This window comes from Squalius cephalus (assembly GCF_949319135.1).
Source record: "Squalius cephalus genome assembly, chromosome: 17".
NCBI lineage: Eukaryota > Metazoa > Chordata > Actinopteri > Cypriniformes > Leuciscidae > Squalius > Squalius cephalus.
In genome coordinates, this window is record NC_137138.1 from 7,161,719 (window position 1) to 7,183,911 (window position 22,193).

A 22,193-nucleotide genomic window follows, 5' to 3' on the forward strand; every position below is an offset into this window, starting at 1 on the left:
GAAGGTACGTAAGCTGTATTGGGCCAATCAGAGAGTGGCTGCATTCAGCATAGTATATTACCATACTACTTGTGCCTTTTCTGCAGTTTACTGTGTACTGCATTTGAATTGTGCATGAATGGAATAGCTGGATAAGCTTCCGTATATATAACCAGAGAACTGCATCCCACAATGCAATGCAATTAACTTTATCTTCCATTTACCCTGAGACTCATAAACCGGAAAGAGTTATCAACCACAAATTTTTATCTCTTTTATGACTCATTTATAGATTTAAAAAAAAAAACTTCATACTGCCAAAAGTTAAGACTTCACTCACTGAATTAAATATGCAACACAACGAGGTTGTATGACATAAACATGGCATTTACTGCAGTTTGAAAGTTACTATTTGATAGATAGATACAGTTACAATAGAAGTGTAGTGCTTGTATTTCATTCTGAATGCAGCCAGTGTGTTTGTGTGTTCAAGGGTCGTGGGGTTTTGATGCGTCTTGTTTGACTTTGATGTGTTGTCGAGCGGTTTGTTTTGGATATGTCGCTGTCATGATACGGTGTAGATTTAAGCACTAGCTCATTAGTAGTCTAAGCTAACTAATATGTATATTTGTTTTTTTTTATATCATGCCATAAAGCGATGTTGCCTGAAGGTAGGTGCACCGCGGCAGGTCTGTGTGTGTTGCGTGTGTGTGTCTGTGTGTCGGGACACCGTTGCTTCCTGTCCAGCCATGGCCACGCCCACACGACACACCTGCTGAACGGCCACCCAATCACAGGCTTGATTAAAGTTTGTCTGCGCTGCTACCCCACCAGTCACATCGCTCCAGGCATGAATATTTAAACATGTAAATCTCAAAGCTTCCTGTTCTGCTGGCCCACATATAAATGTCAGCTCATCATATTACAGTTTATTAGGATGTTTGTGTGTGTTTAGGAATCATCAGTATCTGGTCGTCTTGCAATGTGTCCACATGAGTTTTACAAAATATTAAAAATGTTTTTATTTAATTTAATATAATACCATGAAATATATTATTAATTTCATATGTACTTGTATATGTATTGTATATTTTAGATTATTATATTTGTATTAATATTTCATAAATAAATATTTATATATTTAATTTGTCATATCACTCAGTGCTTGTGAATTGCAATATTTTATATAAGTATAAGAATATTCAAATGTGAGAATATTGCATCTAAATAATATTTATTTATTTGATAAAAATCTTAATAATATAAAAAGAAAATATAGTAAATATAATATAAATTATAATATATTATATTATGTTTTATATATTTATACATTTTATATTATAAATATGATGTAAATATTTTAATGCGATATTCTTACATTTGAATATTCTTATATATATTTAAGAAAACATATTGTAATGCACAAGCACTGAGTGATATGTCACAGTTTCATTTTCATTTTAATAGTCTAATTACATCACTAAATCTGTAAAAATGTCTAAATTTCCAGTGAGAGTAAATGTAATTTTCTAAACTTCCCATCCGCTCATGCTCTCGTCTGCTGTTGATGAGCTGGTGCAGGAGTCGGAGTGTTGCCATGGCAACACTGAACCTCAGGTTAACAAGTGTGATTTCCTTGAATCGGATCAGGATGTGGTTGACGTGACACTGCTTTCTCTGTTCTCTGTTCTCTGGCTTAAATGATGTGCATTCAAATGTATTTGTACGGTTTAGAGTTGCATTTTTTTTTCAGCTGACAAACTGATGATTTTTTTTTCTTCAAACCACAAGAGCTCTTGAGCAGTGGGTGTTTATACAGTCTAGTTTATATTTTAGCTTTTCACTCTTACTTCAAAGCTGCTTTTTGACACATAACTGTGAGTTAGTTATAAATACGTCTATGCAAATGAGGCTAAAGGTGATGATACTCTGATGTGTGAGTCTTGTGGGAGTGAGGAACCATTTTTGTGTATTTTGAGGTTGCATATGTGCATATATATGTATGTGTGTGAGTTTAGGGGAAGTCATTGAGACTCGGAACAAAATTGCGTGTGGTCTTTTTGTTGATTTCTGCATCATCACACTGGTTAGCCCCGCCCACCGTGAAATCTCATTGGTCAAAAATCTCATATCTCGCATATCTCTATATTAAACATCAGATATGTTCTAATAATTAGAGAATCTAATTGGTTATGACTTGAGATAACCCTATGAATGGATTAGTTTTAATGAGAATGTTTTGTCACAAAGACGGAGGAAAACGCAAAGATTTGTTTGTTTTTTGTGTGTAAATTGCGTCCCAAATGACGCACTATACACTATGCACTTATACACTATGAACTCATCCGTGTAGTGTATGAACTTTATAAGGTTATTTATGTCATTGAACATCGGAGTCTGAAGCCCCTCCCCCTCTGCTACATGATTAAAGCTGCGATGGTTAATGCATTATGCGTCCAACATTCCACACTTCGTTTTTTCCGGTTATTTATCCGGGTATTTAAAGTGCACTTATTAAATGTGGAATTTTTTTAGTGTGAACACACTACTCGCCCTATTTATACAAAATGGCATATAATAGTGCATAAGTATGCAAATTGGGACGCTCCTCATGTGTTTACGTTTATGTGGCTTTTAGGGGTATAATTACTTTATATTTTAATATTATTGCAATGCATAATCAATTATATTTCACTCTCTTTCTCTCTCAGGCACGGCAGCAGGCACAGATGAGACACCAGATGGCTTCTGACAGCAAGAATGAATATTCCTCATACCTGCAGAAGTTCAACCAGGAACAGAACGAACATTATTACACCATCATCCCTAATATTTTCCAGGTGCACACATGCACGCACATAGAAACATCCACTGAGAATGAATTCTGGCTACTGATATTGTTTATTTGCATGCACTGGCTGCATTGTTTTTGAATGAAGTGAATTATGCAAATTAGTTAACAGAGTAAACACGCAATTCCTGATCTTGCAGCTCTCTATTCAGAAATACACACAGTAACTCTTTACCTCTCTGTGTGTGTGTGTGTTGTGAGCAGAAGATCCAGGCGATGGAGGAGAAGAGGATAGAGCGAATGGGCGAGTCGCTGAAAACGTTTGCCGAGGTCGACCGACAGATTCTGCCCATCATCGGGAAATGCCTGGATGGAATGACACAAGTGGCCGAGTCCATTGAACCCAAGAATGTTAGTAACACACTCGTATAGCCTCTTTCTTGACCGGGTCTAGCGCCTCCTTCTGTCTGAAATACCTCTTGCAAGTGCTGCTGCCCGTGGGACAGTTTAATAGAAGAGGAAATGCAGAAAACAAGGCTGTGAAATGTCTTAAAGTCATACACTAGTCTCTTCTGCTCACCAAGACTGCATTTATTTGATAGAAATACAGTAAAAACAGCAATATTGAAAAATATTATTACAACTTAAAATGATTGTTTTCTATTTGAATATTTTTTTAAGTGTAAGTTATTCCTGTGATGCAAAACTGAATTTTCAGCATCATTACTCAGTGTCAGCATATTCAGTGTCACATGATCGTTCAGAAATCATTCTAATATGATGATTTGCTGCTCAAGAAACATTTCTTATTATTATTAATGTTGGAAACCTCATTATTTTTGTGGAAAACAATTTTTTTTTCCCTTTTGTGTAGAAAGTTCAAAAGAACAGCATTAATTTGAAATAGAAATATTTTATAACATGAATAAATAAACGTCATAAAATGTCATTTTTTAAATCAATCTAAATAAAATTATTAATTGAGAATTTATTTTTAAAAAATCGTACAGACCCCAAACTTTTGAACGGTAATGTAGCTCACATTTAATTTTTGCAACTTATGTCATTTCATATAAAATTATCCACTTTAAAATTGTGGAAATACATATTTTCATTAGCATAACATTGAAATAAAAACATAAATAATAGTGACACCCTGGTATGCCAACTGCTCCAACTAAGGACTCTAAGTCTCCTCTGATATAGTCCAGAATCTCTCAATTGTTTTGAATGTATATTCTGTGTTTTTAATTGATTACTGAAATTGCAGTTGCAGAAATTATGTATTTATATATAGATATAATAGTCTGCAGAGGAAACTGCGAATGGCCATTGTCGTGTAATCTTGCATTCGAATGCCTGGTGTTTGGGAACACAGTTTTGCGAGACGCTTCATTGAGGTCATTATGCAAAATCCTCTTGATGACAGACTTTGGCTCAGGCATTTCAGAATAACTAAACCAACATTTGAGATGCTGTGTGATGCGATTGGTCCACTGGTTAGTCCAGTTATCACATCCTCAAATGTCACATGAGTAAATTCAGGTTTAATTCAGTAAATGCTTCCATCGTAGTTAATACGCATGTCGTCTAATCGGATAAATTTTTTTTGTATCTGGCCCAATTGAGCGTTTTTTGTGCATTTTTTAAATGTATGCGCATTTTGCCATTTCCATGCATCGTTTTTTATGCAATATCCCAAAATTTGCATAAAAATAGGTGGATGGAAACAGTTCATGTGGCTAATTTATGAGTATAACTAATAATATTTCATTCTCTCTCTTCTTCTGCATATGATACTGCAAATGGCCTTTATGGAATATAGCTATATTCTTCAGAAATGACCTAAATTTGACAAAACCTCCTTTTAGAGGCATTCTCAACCTTAAAAATATATATTTTTGGGAAAGGTTTATTTTATAGCAATACTAATGAGCTTATTTAGCAAACGAAATCAATGTGAAGTCCCTATTCAGAGACTATCTGCGCTTTCTTTCCCCGGCAGGACTCCTCTCAGGTCATAGAGTCGTATAAGTCTGGGTTCGAGCCTCCTGGCGATGTGGAGTTTGAAGACTACGGTCAGGCGATGAAGAGGACGGTGTCTGAGACCAGCCTCAATAACTCGCGCTCGGACAACAAAGCCGAGCGTTCCAGCAAGAGCAAAAGCAAAACTCTATGGCCTTTCATTAAGAAAAACAAGGTAACACACACACTCACTGCATTCGCTCGCAGTTACTTCGATTTGACCGAAAAACTACATTTAAATAAATATGAACGCAAAAATAGAGACGGACCGATCTGAAAGCTCATAAGAAAGATTGTTTCATGTGTTTATGTGAGTTTTGTTTGTGCTGGTTATTTTCATTTGTGTAGGTTGTTTGTGTTTGTCTAGTTTTATTGTAGTACTTGTAGATGCTGTTATTCGTTTGCCACCATCATTCTCCTCTCCTTTCCCTTCCCTGCACGAAAACACAAACGTTCCACGTTCATCCTGACGCTCCACCGATAACGTACTAATGCACCGGCCCGAGAGGCCTCACCTTTGACCTTTGACATCGCAGAGAACTGTAACCCTAAACCCTTATTTCTGTATTGTCCTTTCAAACCGAAAGGTAATTTCTTCTTTCCTTCACTCATCGTTGCTGTTCTCATGGTAACCACATTCTTCTTCCTTCTCCTCGCCTTCCTCTGTCTTCTTGTGACCTTTGACATTTGTGTCAAAGGCTCCACTCTTACTGAGCATGCTCAGTCCAATCCCCGCCTAACCTCGCAGGACCAGGATGTGAGCATTAACACTGTGATACATTATTTTTTGAGGTGTGTCTTTATGGCTATGGGCAGAATGGAAAACTACTGTATTGCGTATTTCATACTGTGCAGTATATATTGTATTTTTAGTACCGTTTAAATGTTTGGCAATTGTAGGATGTTTATTTAATTTTTTTTTAAAGAAATGTATACTTTTAATCAGCAAGGATGCATCAAATTGATCAAAAGTGACAGTAAATTGAATTTATAATGTTAAAAAATATTTATATTTCAAATAAATGCTGTTCTTTTGAACTTTCTATTCATCAACGAATCCTGAGAGAAATTTATCATGATTTCCACAAACATATGAAGCAGCACGGTGTATAATTAATTAGGGATGCACGATATATCGGCCATCATATCGGTATCGGCCGATATATGTTCATTTTTAATGTTATCGCCATCGGCCCGATTAGAAAATTTGCCGATATATTAAAGCCGATAAATAATGTATTATTTCCTTCAGCTGAGACACTTCAGATGCACACTGTTCAACATGATGCTTTTGAATTGCTTTAAATATGATTGGAATCACTTCTTAAATACATTTAAGTGCAAAATGTGCAGTGCAAGTCTGTCATATAGGCTTCATAAAATTACAATGAGAACATCATTATAATTGTGCTTGTGACATGCTTTTAATGGTTAGACTTTTGTTTTTGTAATCAGGCTCTCAAAAATTATATACAAATTTGGATTTAGATTTATCGGCCAATATATCGGTTATCGGCTTTCAAATAAAAAAAATTATCGGTTATCTGTCTCAGCCAAAAATTTCATATTGGTGCATCCCTAATAATAATAATAATCAGAAATGTTTCTAGAGCAGCAAATCATCATATTAGAATGATTTCTGAAGGATCATGTGACACTGAAGACTGGAGTAATGATGCTGAAAATTCAGCTTTGCCATTACAGGAATAAATTACATTTTAAAATATATAAAAATAGAGGAGTTACTTTAAATTATAATCATATTTCACAATATTACTGTATTTTTGATCAAATAAATGCAGCCTTAGTGAGCAGAAGAGTCAAAAACAGTTAAAAATCTTACCGACCCCAAACTTTCTTAATAAATGTATATGTTTATGTGAAACATTATGCAACGATACAGTTGTACGCAAATGTACTTTGTTGTCACATGATCTCATCACATCATGTTTAATTTGGCAATGGCGCCCAGTTGTTATATTAGAAATAAATATGTTTTAGTCCAGTTTTGTGTAACAGTGTAACTTTTGGCAGATATTGCATTTGGTATCACTTACAATTCTTTTGATTTACTTTAGCACATTGCATTATGGGAAATTGTTCTCCATGTAGTGTGCTTTGTTGTATACTGCATATTTTGGCAAATGAAGTACAGTAGGACTAGATTTGCATATTGCCCTTAGTATACATACCATGTAAATAGTCCGAGTAGTTTGTAGATTGCTGTTCCAATCATAGCCTATGTTTGTCAGTTCACATCTATTCTGTGTGTTTTGTGTGTGTAATGTCTGTTTGTGGTCAGAAGTATTAGGAGACTTTTACAGTCTTTTCTTAGAAACAACATTCAATAATACAGTCGTCTAGCTAAACGCACAAACGTCTCGTGCAAAACTGTATCGGATTAATGGTGTTTATGCATGAATGAACGTTGAAAGCAGATGATATGACACAATTAGGTTGTTCCTAGAGGATTAGAAGAGGCTTTCTTGTGTTAATGTATGTTGGTAAAGATTACTGGAATCTTCTGGGTTCAGTGCAAGTTAAGCTCTGTTGACAGCATCTGTTGAAATGCTGTAGATTACCACAGGAAATCTATTTGTTTAGTAAAAACAAGCAGAAATAGTGTGTACAGTAATGCACTCACAAAGGAAGTCTATGGGCTAGTGCTATTCTTAACTAAAACTATTAAAAATCATGTTAGTTAATTGAAATAATGCTGAAAACAAAAACAAATGCTGAAACAAAATATAAATATTAGATGGAAAACCTAAACCAGACTAAACGCAAAATATATGGAGCTCATATTAATGTTGACACGATTACATTGTTTTGTACAAAATATGTTATTTGACTGGTGGGACTACTGGTTATGAACTCAATGCTGCATGGACTTCCATTTTAAGCGCACTATTGCACACATCATTTTTGTCGTAATTATTCCCGACAAGCTCATGTAGATTTCGATTTATCTTGATTTTTCCTAATGCATAAAGGTGAGACACACCAAGCCAACGGTCGGCCAGTGTCTAGTTTTTGTGGTGTGGGTCTTGTCGGGCCAACTTTGATGACACTTTGGCCGAATCCGCATGTTGAATCGGCTTCGGCGGTCAGTGAGAGAGGTTGCTCTGATTGGTTGTTCAGCTTAGTGAACGAGTCAGTGTTCGAAGCCAAGACTACACGGCTGCTCTAATTTTACATCATCTTACGTGCTCTTTCAAATACACAAATATTTTCATAATAATATGAGCCGACTGGAATGAAGAAAGTGATAAGCATGACTGATATTCAGAATTGTAAGAAGACGCTGCTTTATTTACGGTTTGTAGATCTGCAGTCCTAGTTTTGGTTTGGCTTTTTTGAATGATGAATATCGATCCCTGCTGATATAGACAGTTATTTCCTGATGCTAGTTTCCAGTCAGCTGTAGTCCTTTAGGTGTTCAAGTGAAGCTGACGAGAGGCGACAGCACAGTCGGCTTTCGTCACTGCCAGTTCTTTGACGTCGGCTTGGTGTGTCACGGCCTTCAAAGACAGATTTAGGTTTTCTAGTCTGATGGGAACCGAACCGTTAATGTGAGCTGTCCCAGAACGCACGTTCGTTAATTTCTCCAGTATGCCTTAGGGAGCTTGCTAATAAGAAAGCGAGAGAGAAAAAGAGCAAATGGTTGACCTGAAATCATTTTTTTTGTACTTTAGAGCTGTGTGTGTGTTTGCTGTGCATGATGTTTGTTAAAGGGGCAGTACAGCCAAAAATGAAAATGCTGTCATCTTTACTCACCCTCATTTACTTACTTTCTTCCATGGAACACAAAAAGAGGAAATGGCAGGAATATTAATATGGCTGTCAAGCTACAAAAAGGCGAGAAATTCTTGGAAAACTCTTTAACCTCATGCCACAGTTTTACAGATCTAGTACATATAGTCATATGCACTACTTTCATAGGGATTTTTGGCATTTTTTTAAAGCTTGACAACCGAGGGTCCTCATCCGCTTCCATCATATTGAAAAAATCTGTATAAACATCCCCTTTTGTGTTCCAGGGAAGAACAAAAGTCCTTGACATGATGTCAGACTGTTCATTTTTGGGTGTACTGTCCCTTTAAATGGTTCTGCAGTGATTTGACCCCTGCATGTGACCCCTGATATCCCGAACCGAGTTTAACGCACTAACTCTCTCGCTCACAGGGTTAACAACACCACAGCTGCAGCGTGTTTCTTTCAGTTGGCATTTGTTTTACGTTCCGTTTTATTTTTTGTTTTCCTTTGTTCTATTAATTGATTAATTGATTAATTCGTTGCTTTAGTTTTGTAACATTTTTGGGTCCTTATTTCTCTTGTTTTGTGTTCCCCCTCCTCTTTTGTTTACCTCTTTCTGGATCGATTTTATCCCACCCTCTCTCTCTCTCTCTCTCTCTCTCTCTCTCTCTCTCTCTCTCTCTCTCTCTCTCTCTCTCTCTCTCTCTCTCTCTCTCTCTCTCTCTCTCTCTCTCTCTCTCTCTCTCTCCCTCTCTCTCTCTCTCTCTCTCTGTAAATCTCTCTCACTCACTGGTCGCTGCTCTATGGCACGTGTCTTACCGGTAGCTTATGTCCCTGTTAACATCCCCCATACCTCGCCAGCCCCCCCCTGACCCTCCCTCACCTTCTGCTGTGACCCCTGACCCCTGCCCCACTCCCCAGACCCCCAAACAGTCCAAGGAGCCCCTGTCCCACCGATTCAACGACCTCATGACCTCCAAGCCCAAAATGCACTGCCTCAGGAGCCTCCGGCGAGGGGTAAGTATCCGTGCATGCTGGCGTTTCACGTCTTCAACATCTGTGTGTTCATGTAAGTGTGCGCGTGCGCCGCTCTTTGCCTGTGTCATCGCCTGTGCTGTCATGTCAGTGTACGTTTGGATAATGGAAAAAAGGAGCCGAATGATCGTTTCAAGTTTTTTTTTTTTTTTTTTTTTTTTTACATCTTAATCTAAATGTAAAACAACCTATTGATGTCATAACATGACTAATGCTGCCTTTAAGCCATGAGTCATGACTGGATGATCGTATTTGAGGGAATCTTCAGTTAGGGGAACTTTTCTGTGCCCTAGAATGATTTCAGAATTTTTTTAGGATAAAATGTTCCCTAGGATGATAATTAGAGAAAAAAAAAAAAAATATATATATATATATATATATATATATATGGTTATTATTAACTTTGTTTCTTTAATTATTTTTCCTAATTTTTAAGACAATTAATAACTGTAAATTTAATAAAATATTCAAAATCTTTCTTAAGAACCTTAAAAAATTAGATTTTCAATAAATTTGGTATTTTTTTTTTTTTTATAACAAAGAATCGTTGTCCCAATTAATGTCATTTTAGAGGCATAAGTATTATTATTTTTAATTTGATTTTTATATTTATATTTTCAGTTATATATGTGTGTCTGTATATATATATGTGTGTGTGTGTGTGTATATATTTTTTAAGTTTAAGTTTGTCATCTAATATTAATATCTTACTTCATTCCTAATGTATTTAAATTAATAGTTTTAGTTTTAGTTGACAATAACAACACTACAATAGCAACGCCAAGCATTTAGAATTTTTGCAATTTTTTTAAAAATTTGATTAATATATTATATTGATATATATTAAATTATATTAAACTAAATTATATTTTATTAAATTATATTATATTATTATTTGTTTTATTTTGTTACACTAGTTCTAAAAAAACCTTCCTGTCTTATTGGAAATGTGAAATTGAAATGTTTTTCCTACCAAAATTACGACCTATAAGGACGTGAAGACAACTTAAGATTCGGAAACGATGATGTCATAGTATGACTCTTGAGGCGATGATGTCATGCCGTGACATGCCGTGAATCGTTTATGTCCTTCGGCTCCTTTTTCCTCCACCTCATGCAGCCAATGAAATTCACTCTGCCTCTCTCTCTCTCTCTCAGTCTGTCTCTCTGTCTCTTTTTCTCTCTCTCTTTTATGTTTCGTTGTTTGCGTTTATCATGGTTTCACTGTCTCACGTACAAACACAATTATGCACTCAACACGCAGGGGCGCCAGTCAGGAGGCCTCGAAGGGACCCTGCAGTGACAGATAAAATAAAAACGGGTGCTCAAACATAAAGGTTTATCCTGAGTAATGCGATTACATGTACACAAACATTCGGAAACAATGTCTTGTATTTACACAAACACTGACATGTGACTTTCTGACAAAATCTGACCAGATTCACCTTCCCCTCAGGAAGGCCGTCCGCATGTTTCCGTGTGTGCGAGCAGAGATTCAGACTTTTAAATGACTCTTAGATAACAGAGGCAAAACAACAGATAACGCAGCAAATCCCAGTTTCCCATGTGCCTGTGCAAACCTCACACGTTATCTTTTCACAGTGCGCACATACTGTTCTCCGTTCAGCTCACTGATATACAAGGATCGATGGTCAGTGAACAGAGGAACAGAACAGATTTATCATTTCCTATTTTTGTCTGTTTATTCATCGAACAGGAAGTGCCCGGTTAAGTTCATCCTATTCTTTTCAATTTTCCACATAACGTACACACTCAAGATTTTAGCTTAACTGACATTAGTGGCATAAATCAGGTCACAGTGAAAGAAAGAAGGATGTTGTAGACACAAATGGTTTAAAATAGAGTAACAGAGGACAGATGGGAACATCTTAAAGAATTTAAGCTAAACATGTCAAGGTCTTTGACACATTCATTCTCTCCATTTGTGCTCCTGGCTTGTTTATAATGTGTCTGTTCATGGTTGACATGATTTGATGTACACTACCGTTCAAAAGTTTGGGGATTGTACGATTTTTAAAGAAATTAATACTTTTATTCACCAAGGATGCATTAAATTGATCAAGGGTGACAGTAAAGACATTTATAACCTCACAAATTTCTACTTAAAATAAATGCTGTTCTTTTGAACTATTTAAACTTCTTTCCATCAAAGAATCCTGAAAAATGTATCATGGTTTCCACAAAAATATTGTGCAGCACAACAGTTTTCAACATTGATAATAATCAGAAATGTTTCTTGAGCAGCAAATCAGAATGATTTCTGAAGGATCATGTGACACTGAAGACTGGAGTAATTATGCTGAAAATTCAGCTTTGATCACAGGAGTAAATTACATTTTAACATATATTCAGATAGATATTTCACAATATTCCTGTTTTTACTGTATTTTTTATCAAATAAATGCAGCCATGTTGAGAATAACATGAATAAAAGAATAAAACTCTTAAAAAATCTTACCAATCCCAAACTTTTGAACAGGTTAGTATTAGAGCATTATTATTGAAGAAGTTGGATTTGTTTTAATGAACAATATGTTTGTTTTTTGCTGTCTACGCTAGAACATGTCACATACTCGGGTCAAGTATGTGACCCAAGTATGTGAGTACACTACATACACTATTTATGATGTAAGACCATAATAATCAGTGAAGAATAATGTCAGTGTGTCTGTGAGTGTGTTTTGGTGCCTGATAGTCAGTTAGGTGTGTCTGTGTGTGTGTTTGCTGGTTTGTGAAGCAAAAAATTTGTCCTTGTGTTCAAATGTTTATTTTGTGTGTATGTTTGAGTCACGGGGTGTGTTCGAGTGTGTGTGTGTGTGTGTCTGTTTGTATAGTTTCGTGCGAGTGTGTGTTTAATTAGGGTTTATTCTTTGCTGCAGTCTGCCCAGTCTCTCTATTATAATAAAGAAATCATGAAGAGGACTCTCGGTCGGCCTACGTATGCTTTCGAGGCCAGGCAATATGTCGTAAGTGTGTGAGAGGAGGCAAGAGTGTGTGTGGGTTTATTTAGATACAGTAGATATACAAATTTATCCAAAAGAAATTAGCTAAATATGACGACAACCTCTTTTTGGGGGTCATCTTTATTTTGAAAGCTAAATAAATATTTTGTATAAGTATATATAATTTGCATTATTTTATATTAAATATTTATTTATAATTTGTATTTTTATTAAAATGTTCTATTAGGCTTTGGGTCAGTGTATGATAATTATTATCTTTATTTTAAAACAATAGATGTCTATGGTATTAAGTGGTGTGTGTGCGCTTGAATGATGAGATATAGATACAGTTAACAGACTTAACCTCATTTAGTGTTTTTTGTTTTGTTTAAATGGATGAGTTTATGAATTAATGAATCAACATCAATGAATTGATATTGTTCAGTAACATAACATTTATTCTTCATTAATCTATATCTCTTTGAATTCATCCCTTGAATGAGGTTAATGTCTGATATTCAATATTAAAATGCATCTGTAATTGAAAAAAGTTACATCATCATCAAATGACTCTCTCATTGGCTCTTCTGGCTTCTGACCCCGCCTCCCATGTGCAACCCCAGCAGCCTGGCTCCGCCCCCTGTGCTCTGGCAGCAAATCAGCTTGTGTGGGAGGGGTTAATTCTCGAAGTGTCACGAGTGCGACTTCTGAATGCTAGCCTAGCGCATTCATGATCAACTTTGACCCTTCCGGTGCTCGTAACACTTTATCACACACACGATACATTCAGAATTCACCCCTTTTGGTGTCATTTCGCTGCTTTGATATATTGGATGTTGTGCATCACGTTCACACAAACAATCTCGTCTGTATTTGCTATCTATGTCCGTTACAAACACGTTGAATTTTACATCTTGTTTTGAGAAGTGTTTAAACATGTTGAATCGTACGTCCTGTCAGTGCGTTTATGCGTTTGTCAAACTACATTTGTCCAAACTTCAGACAATAGCTCCATAGTTTGAGCACCCTGAAATATGATGTCCCAAGTCTTATGAAGCTTCACAGAAAGGTTTCTTAAAATTAGAGAGTGTTGCCCTCACTGCTTCATTAAAATTAGAGTAGGCTAATAATATAATATATTTGCATAATCAGCACACTAAGGTGCACAAAATAAATAAATGAATGAATTATATATATATATATCAAATCATAGTTGATTTTTAAAGATAAATGTATTTATTTATTATATTTTAATATTTTATTTTATTTGCAGAGTTATTTACATACATGCTCAATTTATGTTATGTTTTTATGCCTGGTATTTTCTTATGATTAATCATTTAGTAATCTCAGGTGTTCACCCACTTATTCACATATTACACGGTTGAAACTATACTTTTACTTCACATTTTACCACACTTTTACCTTTTCTTCATAAGTAGTTTTGATTTGAGATCTCTACTCGGGTACAATTACCCAGAATCCTCTCTGTTGTGCTGGCCGTCTCAAAAACGAGCCTATCTATTGTATATATTTTCATTTTTGTTTCTTTTCTCTTTCCTCTGTCTTCTCTCTTGTACACTCATCCCTGTCGTGTTCTGTTTGTTGGCTGACTATTGCGTTAGACTGATGATGTCATCCTCATGTGACCCTATAACATTCTGTGTAATAATTGGTTCATTGGTTCCTGCTGAAGTTCACTGCATCAGAAGAAAATGCCAATCAATTCCTGATGGAATATAATCAAATTGCATCCTATTTTTTTTTTTCTTCACATTGCATATCAGTTTCTCTCGAATACAATACAAATACGAAATGATGTTTTGAACTTTGTTGCATCATTGTTGTACAATATTGCTAAAAATTGTAATGATAAACGTAACCTCCTCTGTGCATTTAAACAAATATTTAGAACATTCTGGAATATTTGAAAGGTTTTAAACCAAATTGAAACTCCCTCGCTAAAGTCATGTGTCCACTAAAGTGTTTTTAGCCAGACATGACGCAAATACTGAAATGAGCTCTGTTTCACGTCTTTTTGAGCTTGAACGGACATATTCACACAAAATAATGTCAAAAATTGTCCGTTTCGATGAGTATCCTAGTAAACACAGTCGGTTATGGCTTGAGTGAACGTAAACAGTTGAGAAAGACAACGCATGTGTATCAGTATACTGGGCCTGTGCATTAGGTCTTAAAGTGACAGCAGCCTAATATTCCTGCTGCTGTCTGCATTTTTAATGTTAATCAAACAAAAAATGGCAAAGAAAACATCACTCACTGCTCTTGACGGAATAACTTTTGAAAACTTAATAAGGATTATTCTATCCAGTGATATTTTACATTTGATTACTTTATTCAGTGTCTCTACCTAAAAACGACTGTATTTGTCTTTAATAATGCTTTAAAGGGACTGTAAGTAGGAATTTCTCCCATCTAGTGGTGAAATTATATTTTGCATTCAAACGAATAATGCTCTCCAGCGCCTCACTTTTTCAAATGCGCGTTGCATCTACGGTAGCCGTTATGTACCAAAAAGCTATGACAGGATGTCTTATAATAGCACTTCGAGTTTTTCTTCAGGTGAACAGGTTTGTTATGTTATTTAAAACAAACTGAAACTTGAAACAACGAAAAAAGAATGTTACATTATGAATTACTGACTGTGAAAAACATTAAATAAGGTAGTAATAAAGCCTTCTTTACTCGTTATATTTTTTGAAGTATGTGCATTGTTAGATATCATCATCATCAGCCTTTCTCTAATGTTACTTTACTCAATAGCTGCTATTCATCAAAGAGCCTGTTTAACTTTTACTATAAATGTTCTTCTGTCTATATAATAAAGTACTTCTCAATATAATAAAAAACTTATATAGTTTTTTTTCTGTCTATATAATAAAAAACTTCTCTAATGTTACTTTACTCAATAGCTGCTATTCATCAAAGAGCCTGTTTAACTTTTACTATAAATGTTCTTCTGTCTATATAATAAAGTACTTCTCAATATAATAAAAAACTTATATAGTTTTTTTTCTGTCTATATAATAAAAAACTTCTCTAATGTTACTTTACTCAATAGCTGCTATTCATCAAAGAGCCTGTTTAACTTTTACTATAAATGTTCTTCTGTCTATATAATAAAGTACTTCTCAATATAATAAAAAACTTATATAGTTTTTTTTCTGTCTATATAATAAAAAACTTCTCTAATGTTACTTTACTCAATAGCTGCTATTCATCAAAGAGCCTGTTTAACTTTTACTATAAATGTTCTTCTGTCTATATAATAAAGTATACAACCAAGCAATGAAAAAAAAGCTTGTAATTAAGAACGTAACATTGACTTACCTGTCGAGAAGAAAGCAGGCAACTTCAGCATCTCTTTTGAAAGCTTTCTCCTGCATTAGCTATCCCGACATTAACCCTTGTTTTTGTAACCCTTCTTGTCACGTTTCCTTTTACGGTCTATTTTGGACTTTTTCGACGACGAGGACTCCTTATCCTGTGACTCATATGTATGTATGAATGAACGGTGTATAAATAACCGTGCAGTGCAGCCTTTTAAACTTGCCGCGGCAGTGACAAGCGCCTCTCTCTGCTCTTCTCCTCCGCTTCTGCTGGCTTCAGTCACGTGACGCTGGCTCTGAACGAAACGCGTTGTGGAAACGCGTTGGCCAAGTACTTTTTGTCCCTCTCTGCTATTATAGTTTTTCAAGATGGCGGAACTACATGGAAGCCTCCGTGGACTTACCCGTCCCATGTATATAAAGATAATAAATTCTTCGTTTACGAGGATTAGTCTGATCATTGGCATAGGTATTTGTACATCATTGAGGGCATATTTATTAATAAAAATATTGATTTTAGATAATAAAATACCTAAAAAGTTACACACAGTCCCTTTAAATTTATATTAGTTAGGCTAGTAGTTTTAGCTGTGTTATTGAAATTGGAATAGAGAATTGTTAATTTTTACTGGTATCTAAAATGTTGGTGTCATAACTGGCTGGTTTTGCAAAAAACTGTTTAGTGGCCAGTAAAATTATTTAAAGTCACAAAGGCAAAAAGTCACAAAGGCAAAAAGTTTGTTTTAGGCCCTGGTTACTAGTGTCTGATTTTGCAGATAGTTTCTTTCTAAATATAAAAATGTCGACACGTTCCGTTGCTGCGCATGTTGTTGTCATGTCGTCGATACAATCAAGATGTGGCGGTTGGTCAGGGTGATATTTGTCCCGCCCCTTCTCCACTGTGATTGAATAATTGGTTCAAAAGTGACAGTGATGAGCTCTGCGTTTTACCCTGAGTTGAACATTTTTCAACTCTCGACGACCAGAGAAAACTATAAATAGACACTCAGCGCTTCTTCACGCTTTAGTGGACACATGGCCTAAGTGACCGAATGTATTTAGAAGGCTTGTACTTCCTCTAATGTGATATTTTTCCTCGTTCATGTGCCAAAGTGAGGCTTTCAGCTAAATTTCACGTGGCTCTGCCAGCGAATATCTGTCTCATGACAGAACATAAAATACTGCCGGCCTGCCATGTGTGCATTGTGTGAGGTGATGTAGTGAGCTTCACCGGTGACATCATCATAACACATGAACACACCTGCATGTGTGTGTATGACGTGTACAGCGGTCTGATGTTTCTCCCTCTGATGTTTTCTCTCTTCTCTCGGTTCTTTCCCTCGATCGCTCTCTCTTTTCGCCCATGAGAAGCTCTCTCTAAAGCTGGTAAGCATGACCTCAGTAGCATATTCGTAGCGGCATGACCGTAGCATGTCCGTCGCTGTAGTAACACATGGTCCTTTAACATCACTTTGTTCCTTTGTGTTCAACCCGTATCAATATTTTGCTTAACGAAACGTTTGGTCTTTTTTGTATAATTTTACCTTTGTGTGTATTTAAGTTCAAAACCATGTTGTTGTCTCATTTATCTTTTTTTTGTTGCTGTCTGTCTTTGTTTTGTTTTGTCTTGTTGCCGTGGTGACTGTCCCTCTGTGTAGCTCTCACTCAATGCCCACGTGCGGAACCTTATTGAGGTGATCTGAAACCTGTTGTTTTTTTTTTGTTTTTTTTTTGTCCTTGTGTTTGTTTATCTGTTCAGTTTTCCCTGATTTGGTCTTTATGTATTTCGAACAGCTTGATTAATTTTGATCCCTAACCAGATGTGCTGAAGTGTGATCATTTTGAATGTATCTTATGCCAGGTTCAGACTACACAATATTTTTGTCGGTTACAATAGTCACTCACTGTGTCAGATTATGCGATTTTGACTCCTAAATTCTTGTTGTGTCGTGGACAAGAAACACGTCAGACTACACGTTACTTCCCGACCAGTCATCGCTTGCCGCCTTTAACGACATGCGTGATGTCATTGAGACTGACTGACTTCCGTAAACAAGAGCGTAAACAAACAATTAATAGAGAGCTACTGTACAGTCGGGTCCCGAAGTAAAAACTCGTAAAAATAAATTTTCTCCATACGGAAATAGGGTTGCACTTTATTTTACAGTACGTGCACTTGCGTGTACTTACACAAAGTACTGAGTAATATAAGGTAACTACATAGGTTAAGGTAAGGTTTAGGGGTAGGTTCAGGGTTAGTACTTAGTTATTACACAATTATTGCTAAAATAATTATTGTAAAATAAAGTGCTACCAGAAATTGACTTTGAATGATAACTTATAAACCTTTAAAGACAGTCCTGCTGTGAGCTACGAGGTTGTTAATCGATAGTATTCGTCAGTCTTCATTTTTTCAGCTTATTTTTAAAATAATCGTGTTTATGAGTGGAATTCCTGGTGAAAAACTACATTACCCATGATGCTGCACAGAAGATTACACCAATCAGAGAGTCAAAAAAAGCTTTAGCTACGCCCGCTCTATAACGAAGGAGAATAATGAATGATCTGCTAGCTAAATGCTAATTCCAGTACTCACCGAATTGCTGAAGAGCCTCCGCTATCGCCACATTGATCTTTTATTTACTCTGTCATGATAGTCCCTTGAGGAAATATCATAAAGGCAGGAGTAATACTAATGCCATCGTCTCTCTCTTTGGTTTCACCATGTTTGAAAGCAAGCTGTGTAAGGAAGAGCTTCTGTGCTTCTTTAGGTCAATGTCACAGATGTGACTGAATGAATGCCCTGCCAAAAAATTGAACATGCTAGTCTTTCTTTTGGGACGTCATGAAGTGTCAATGACGTGGCGTCGGTCGTCGTCCACTACGACACACTATACGAGATAAACCGATCTATTCTTGTGTCCCGGCGGCCATTGTCATTTACGAATCAGCACGGCACCCCATGTCAAATGGATCGTGCTGAAGTTGGGCTGAGATCATGTACTCTGAACCCGGTATTAGAGATTCTGTTTCATCAGTTAAGAACTTATAGTGTAAGTTAAAGGGATAGTTCATATGCCAAATAAATATTCAGTCTTCACTTGCTTACCCTGTCATCCTGTTTGACTTTATTTTTTTCCTTGGAACACAAAAGGAGATGCTTACTTTCACTTTCCTTGTATGGAAAAGAGCAGCGTACACATTTTTCCAAATATCTTCCTTTGTGTTTCACTGAAGAAATGAAGTCAAACAATCTTTAAATGACATGAGGGTGAAAAAATAATGACAGAAATACCATTATGTGTCAATTATTTCAATTATTATAATAATTATCAGTGATTAGAATATATAAAAAATCGTAACCAATCACAGAGCGTCTTACTACTTTAGCCCCGCCCAAAGAATTTTACATGTGATTGAATCGCCCTAATCACTGATGCTGTAGTATGATTTACAGTTGAATATTATACCACAGGTAATGTTTGTTTTTAATGCTATGTTATAGATATGTGTATATTGATCCATATAATTTCTTTCTAAAATGGTTCGGTTGATTTCTGAGATTTTTAGATCAAATTTTTGTAAATATATATATTTTTTTTAAATAATCAAATGTTACACAATTAACATTTTATTTTAACAATTTGTCTTTGTTTTGAAGAGGGTGAGTACAAAAGTGAGTGTAGCATGTGTGTTGTGTTTGTGTAGATCTTGACTATATATTTCAAGTTTGCCTGGGGTGAGTTTGTGGGTTTATTGAACTGTATTTTTGAGTGATAATGCAATGCATGCCCAGTAAAATCTGGATGTTTGTTGTTTGCATGACAGTACGGTGGCGTGGAAGAAGGGGTAAGGTCGCTGTGCCTGCCTTGTGACCTTTGACCTTTTAGTTAGACATTTGCATTGAACAGTGGGTGCGATTAGAGGAAAAGATACAGCCAAGATCAAATGAGAGAAACGCTGTGAATAAATCAGGTCCAATTTTAGGCTAGAATACGTCTTGCAGAGTCTTTAATGTCCCCTAACTCACGGCTCTTTAGCACCACCATGTGATTAAGATCAGCATGGCGAATACTGCCTGTCAGAGAGAACTAATGTGGAAAAAAACACGACTTGAGTGTTCAGAGAATCGATACATTAATGTAGACAGGAAGAGGATGTTAGAGAGAGTGAGAGAGAGGGCACATAAGGACAGATGCAAACCACATTTCTCAGATCAACCAGAATCAGGTTTCAAAGATGAGCGAGCAAGATAACAGTTTATTTTATGAGAACCGTTTAATCAATGTTGTTGTTGGCATTGGACTGAATAGGTTCTGTCAATCATTGATCTTAGATTTAATTAGCTCATCTGGTTTGCCTTTGATAAACACCTGATTTGAAAGCTGATTGGCTCATTTCCAAAGTAAGCTAGCCAACCAGATGACAGGAACAGAAGAATACGTAATATTCAGTTGATGTGTTTGGATGTGGCCTGGTTTTACCCTCCCTATTGGCTATGCATAGTTTTATTTATGTATTTGTAGATTCTAGCAGGACAGTGTTGGTTTTTTAAGGTGCAAATACTCATTGTTTGTCTCACTCTCTGTCTCCTCTCAGGGTTCGAATCCGGAGGACTTCAGTCATCTTCCTCCAGAGCAGAGAAGGAAGAAGCTTCAGGCGAAGATCGACGACATCAATAAAGACATACAGAAAGAGATGGACCAGAGGTATACAGACAAAACACACAAATAACAGAAACACAAATAAAAATAATCCTGAAGGACACATTGACAGTGTTTAAAGACTCTTTGAATAAGAAGGCTATAAAGACTTTTTGAGCCTTACAAAGTATCTATTTGGTAACACTTTACAAGAAGTTTCCATTAGTTGATGTTAGTTAATCCATTAGGTAACATTAACTAAAAATGAATAATACATTTATTACAGTATTTATTAATCTTTGTTAATGTTAGTTAATAAAATACATAATGTTCATTGTTAGTTCATGTTAGCTCAGGTCCATTAAATAATATGAAGATATGCATCTTTTGATTTTAATAATGTATTAGTAAATGCTGAAATTAACATTAACTAAGATTATTAAGTGCTTTAGAATTATTTTGGTAGTTCATGTTAACTAATATCTTTAACTAATGTTAACAAATGGAACATTTTTGTAAAGTGTTATCATTTGTTTTATATTTTCATACCCAGTTTTATTCCCAGCACTTTTATTTATTTAGTTAGTTTTTTTTTACTTTTTTAAATTTCATTGTATGCATAATTGTATAATATTTTCATTTGAACAAAAGTGCATGTATAATGTTAATGTTTACTCCAAAAAAAAAAAAAATCCTAAAGGAATCCAAAAAAAAAATCAATTTTTTTTTGAGAACACATGGTTTCCAATTGCATTATGATTACTAAGAGAATAAAATCTATCTTTAGGACAACAAAATTCTATTTAAATCAAATATTTTGGGCTTTTAAAGCCCCTATAACTCCCTCTTTAACCCTCTTTAATTTTTCAGCGGCACAGCATTACTCAATACGATATGAAATGAGTTTTAATAAAGACAATAAGCAATATTCAATAAGACTCAAGAAGATCAAGTCTTATTTTTATTTGATTCCTAATTATCGAAATGCTTTACATATTCATTTTGGTATATTTTGACTAGGCCAGAGTTTGATGTGATTTATTCTGAAAACGTGTATTTATGTGTATTTTTTCTTGGCAGAGATGCTTTGACTAAAATGAAGGAAGTGTATGTAAAGAACCCACAGATGGGGGATCCCAACAGCGTGGAGCCTCGGTTAGGAGAGATCGCCAACAACATTGAGAAACTGCAAGCGGAGGCACAGAAATTTGAGGTGCGTGTAAATGAACATCTTGAAATATATATATATAGCACAAGCCTGGATGAGTAGTTCAGTTCAGTGGAAATGAGTGTGTGTGCTCTAGGGCTGGTTAGCGGAGGTCGAAGGAAGGATGCCGGTGAAGAGTGACCCTCCACGGCGGACAAGTGTCCTGTACGAGACCCAAAACAGCACGCCACCCACCACCAACAACAACAACTGCGCACAGGATAGAGAGAGGTACACACTCACACACACATACACACACATTGTGTGCCTGAACTTTTGAGGACTACCTTAGCTCCGCCCACAATGGAATTTCATTGTTTTTATAAATCCATTAAATGTCCTGATTATTGCTTAGTATTTAACTTAAAGGGATATATCACCCAAAAATGTAATTTCTGTCATAATTTACTCACCCTCAAGTTGTTCCAAAACTTTATGAATTTC

General features: G+C 35.8%; 1 protein-coding gene across 17 annotated transcripts in view; it reads left to right on the plus strand.

Annotated features, from left to right (window-relative positions):
• Nucleotides 1-22,193, plus strand: part of fnbp1b (formin binding protein 1b) — a gene marked incomplete at its 3' end in the record, with an annotated part of 75,955 nt that overhangs the window by 46,148 nt on the left and 7,614 nt on the right. For 7 of the 17 annotated variants that reach the window (XM_079847941.1, XM_079847954.1, XM_079847939.1 and 4 more), the window contains exons 7-12: nt 2,691-2,819; nt 3,035-3,181; nt 4,776-4,970; nt 20,499-20,608; nt 21,623-21,755; nt 21,847-21,980. In XM_079847941.1, coding sequence (XP_079704067.1) covers nt 2,691-2,819; nt 3,035-3,181; nt 4,776-4,970; nt 20,499-20,608; nt 21,623-21,755; nt 21,847-21,980 — 848 coding nt within the window. Of the gene's footprint in view, nt 1-635; nt 651-2,690; nt 2,820-3,034; nt 3,182-4,775; nt 4,971-9,376; nt 9,569-12,486; nt 12,574-17,270; nt 17,286-17,557; nt 17,594-20,498; nt 20,609-21,622; nt 21,756-21,846; nt 21,981-22,193 lie in introns of all 17 variants that reach the window. The other 10 variants (XM_079847949.1, XM_079847948.1, XM_079847947.1 and 7 more) reach the window with 6 other exon arrangements.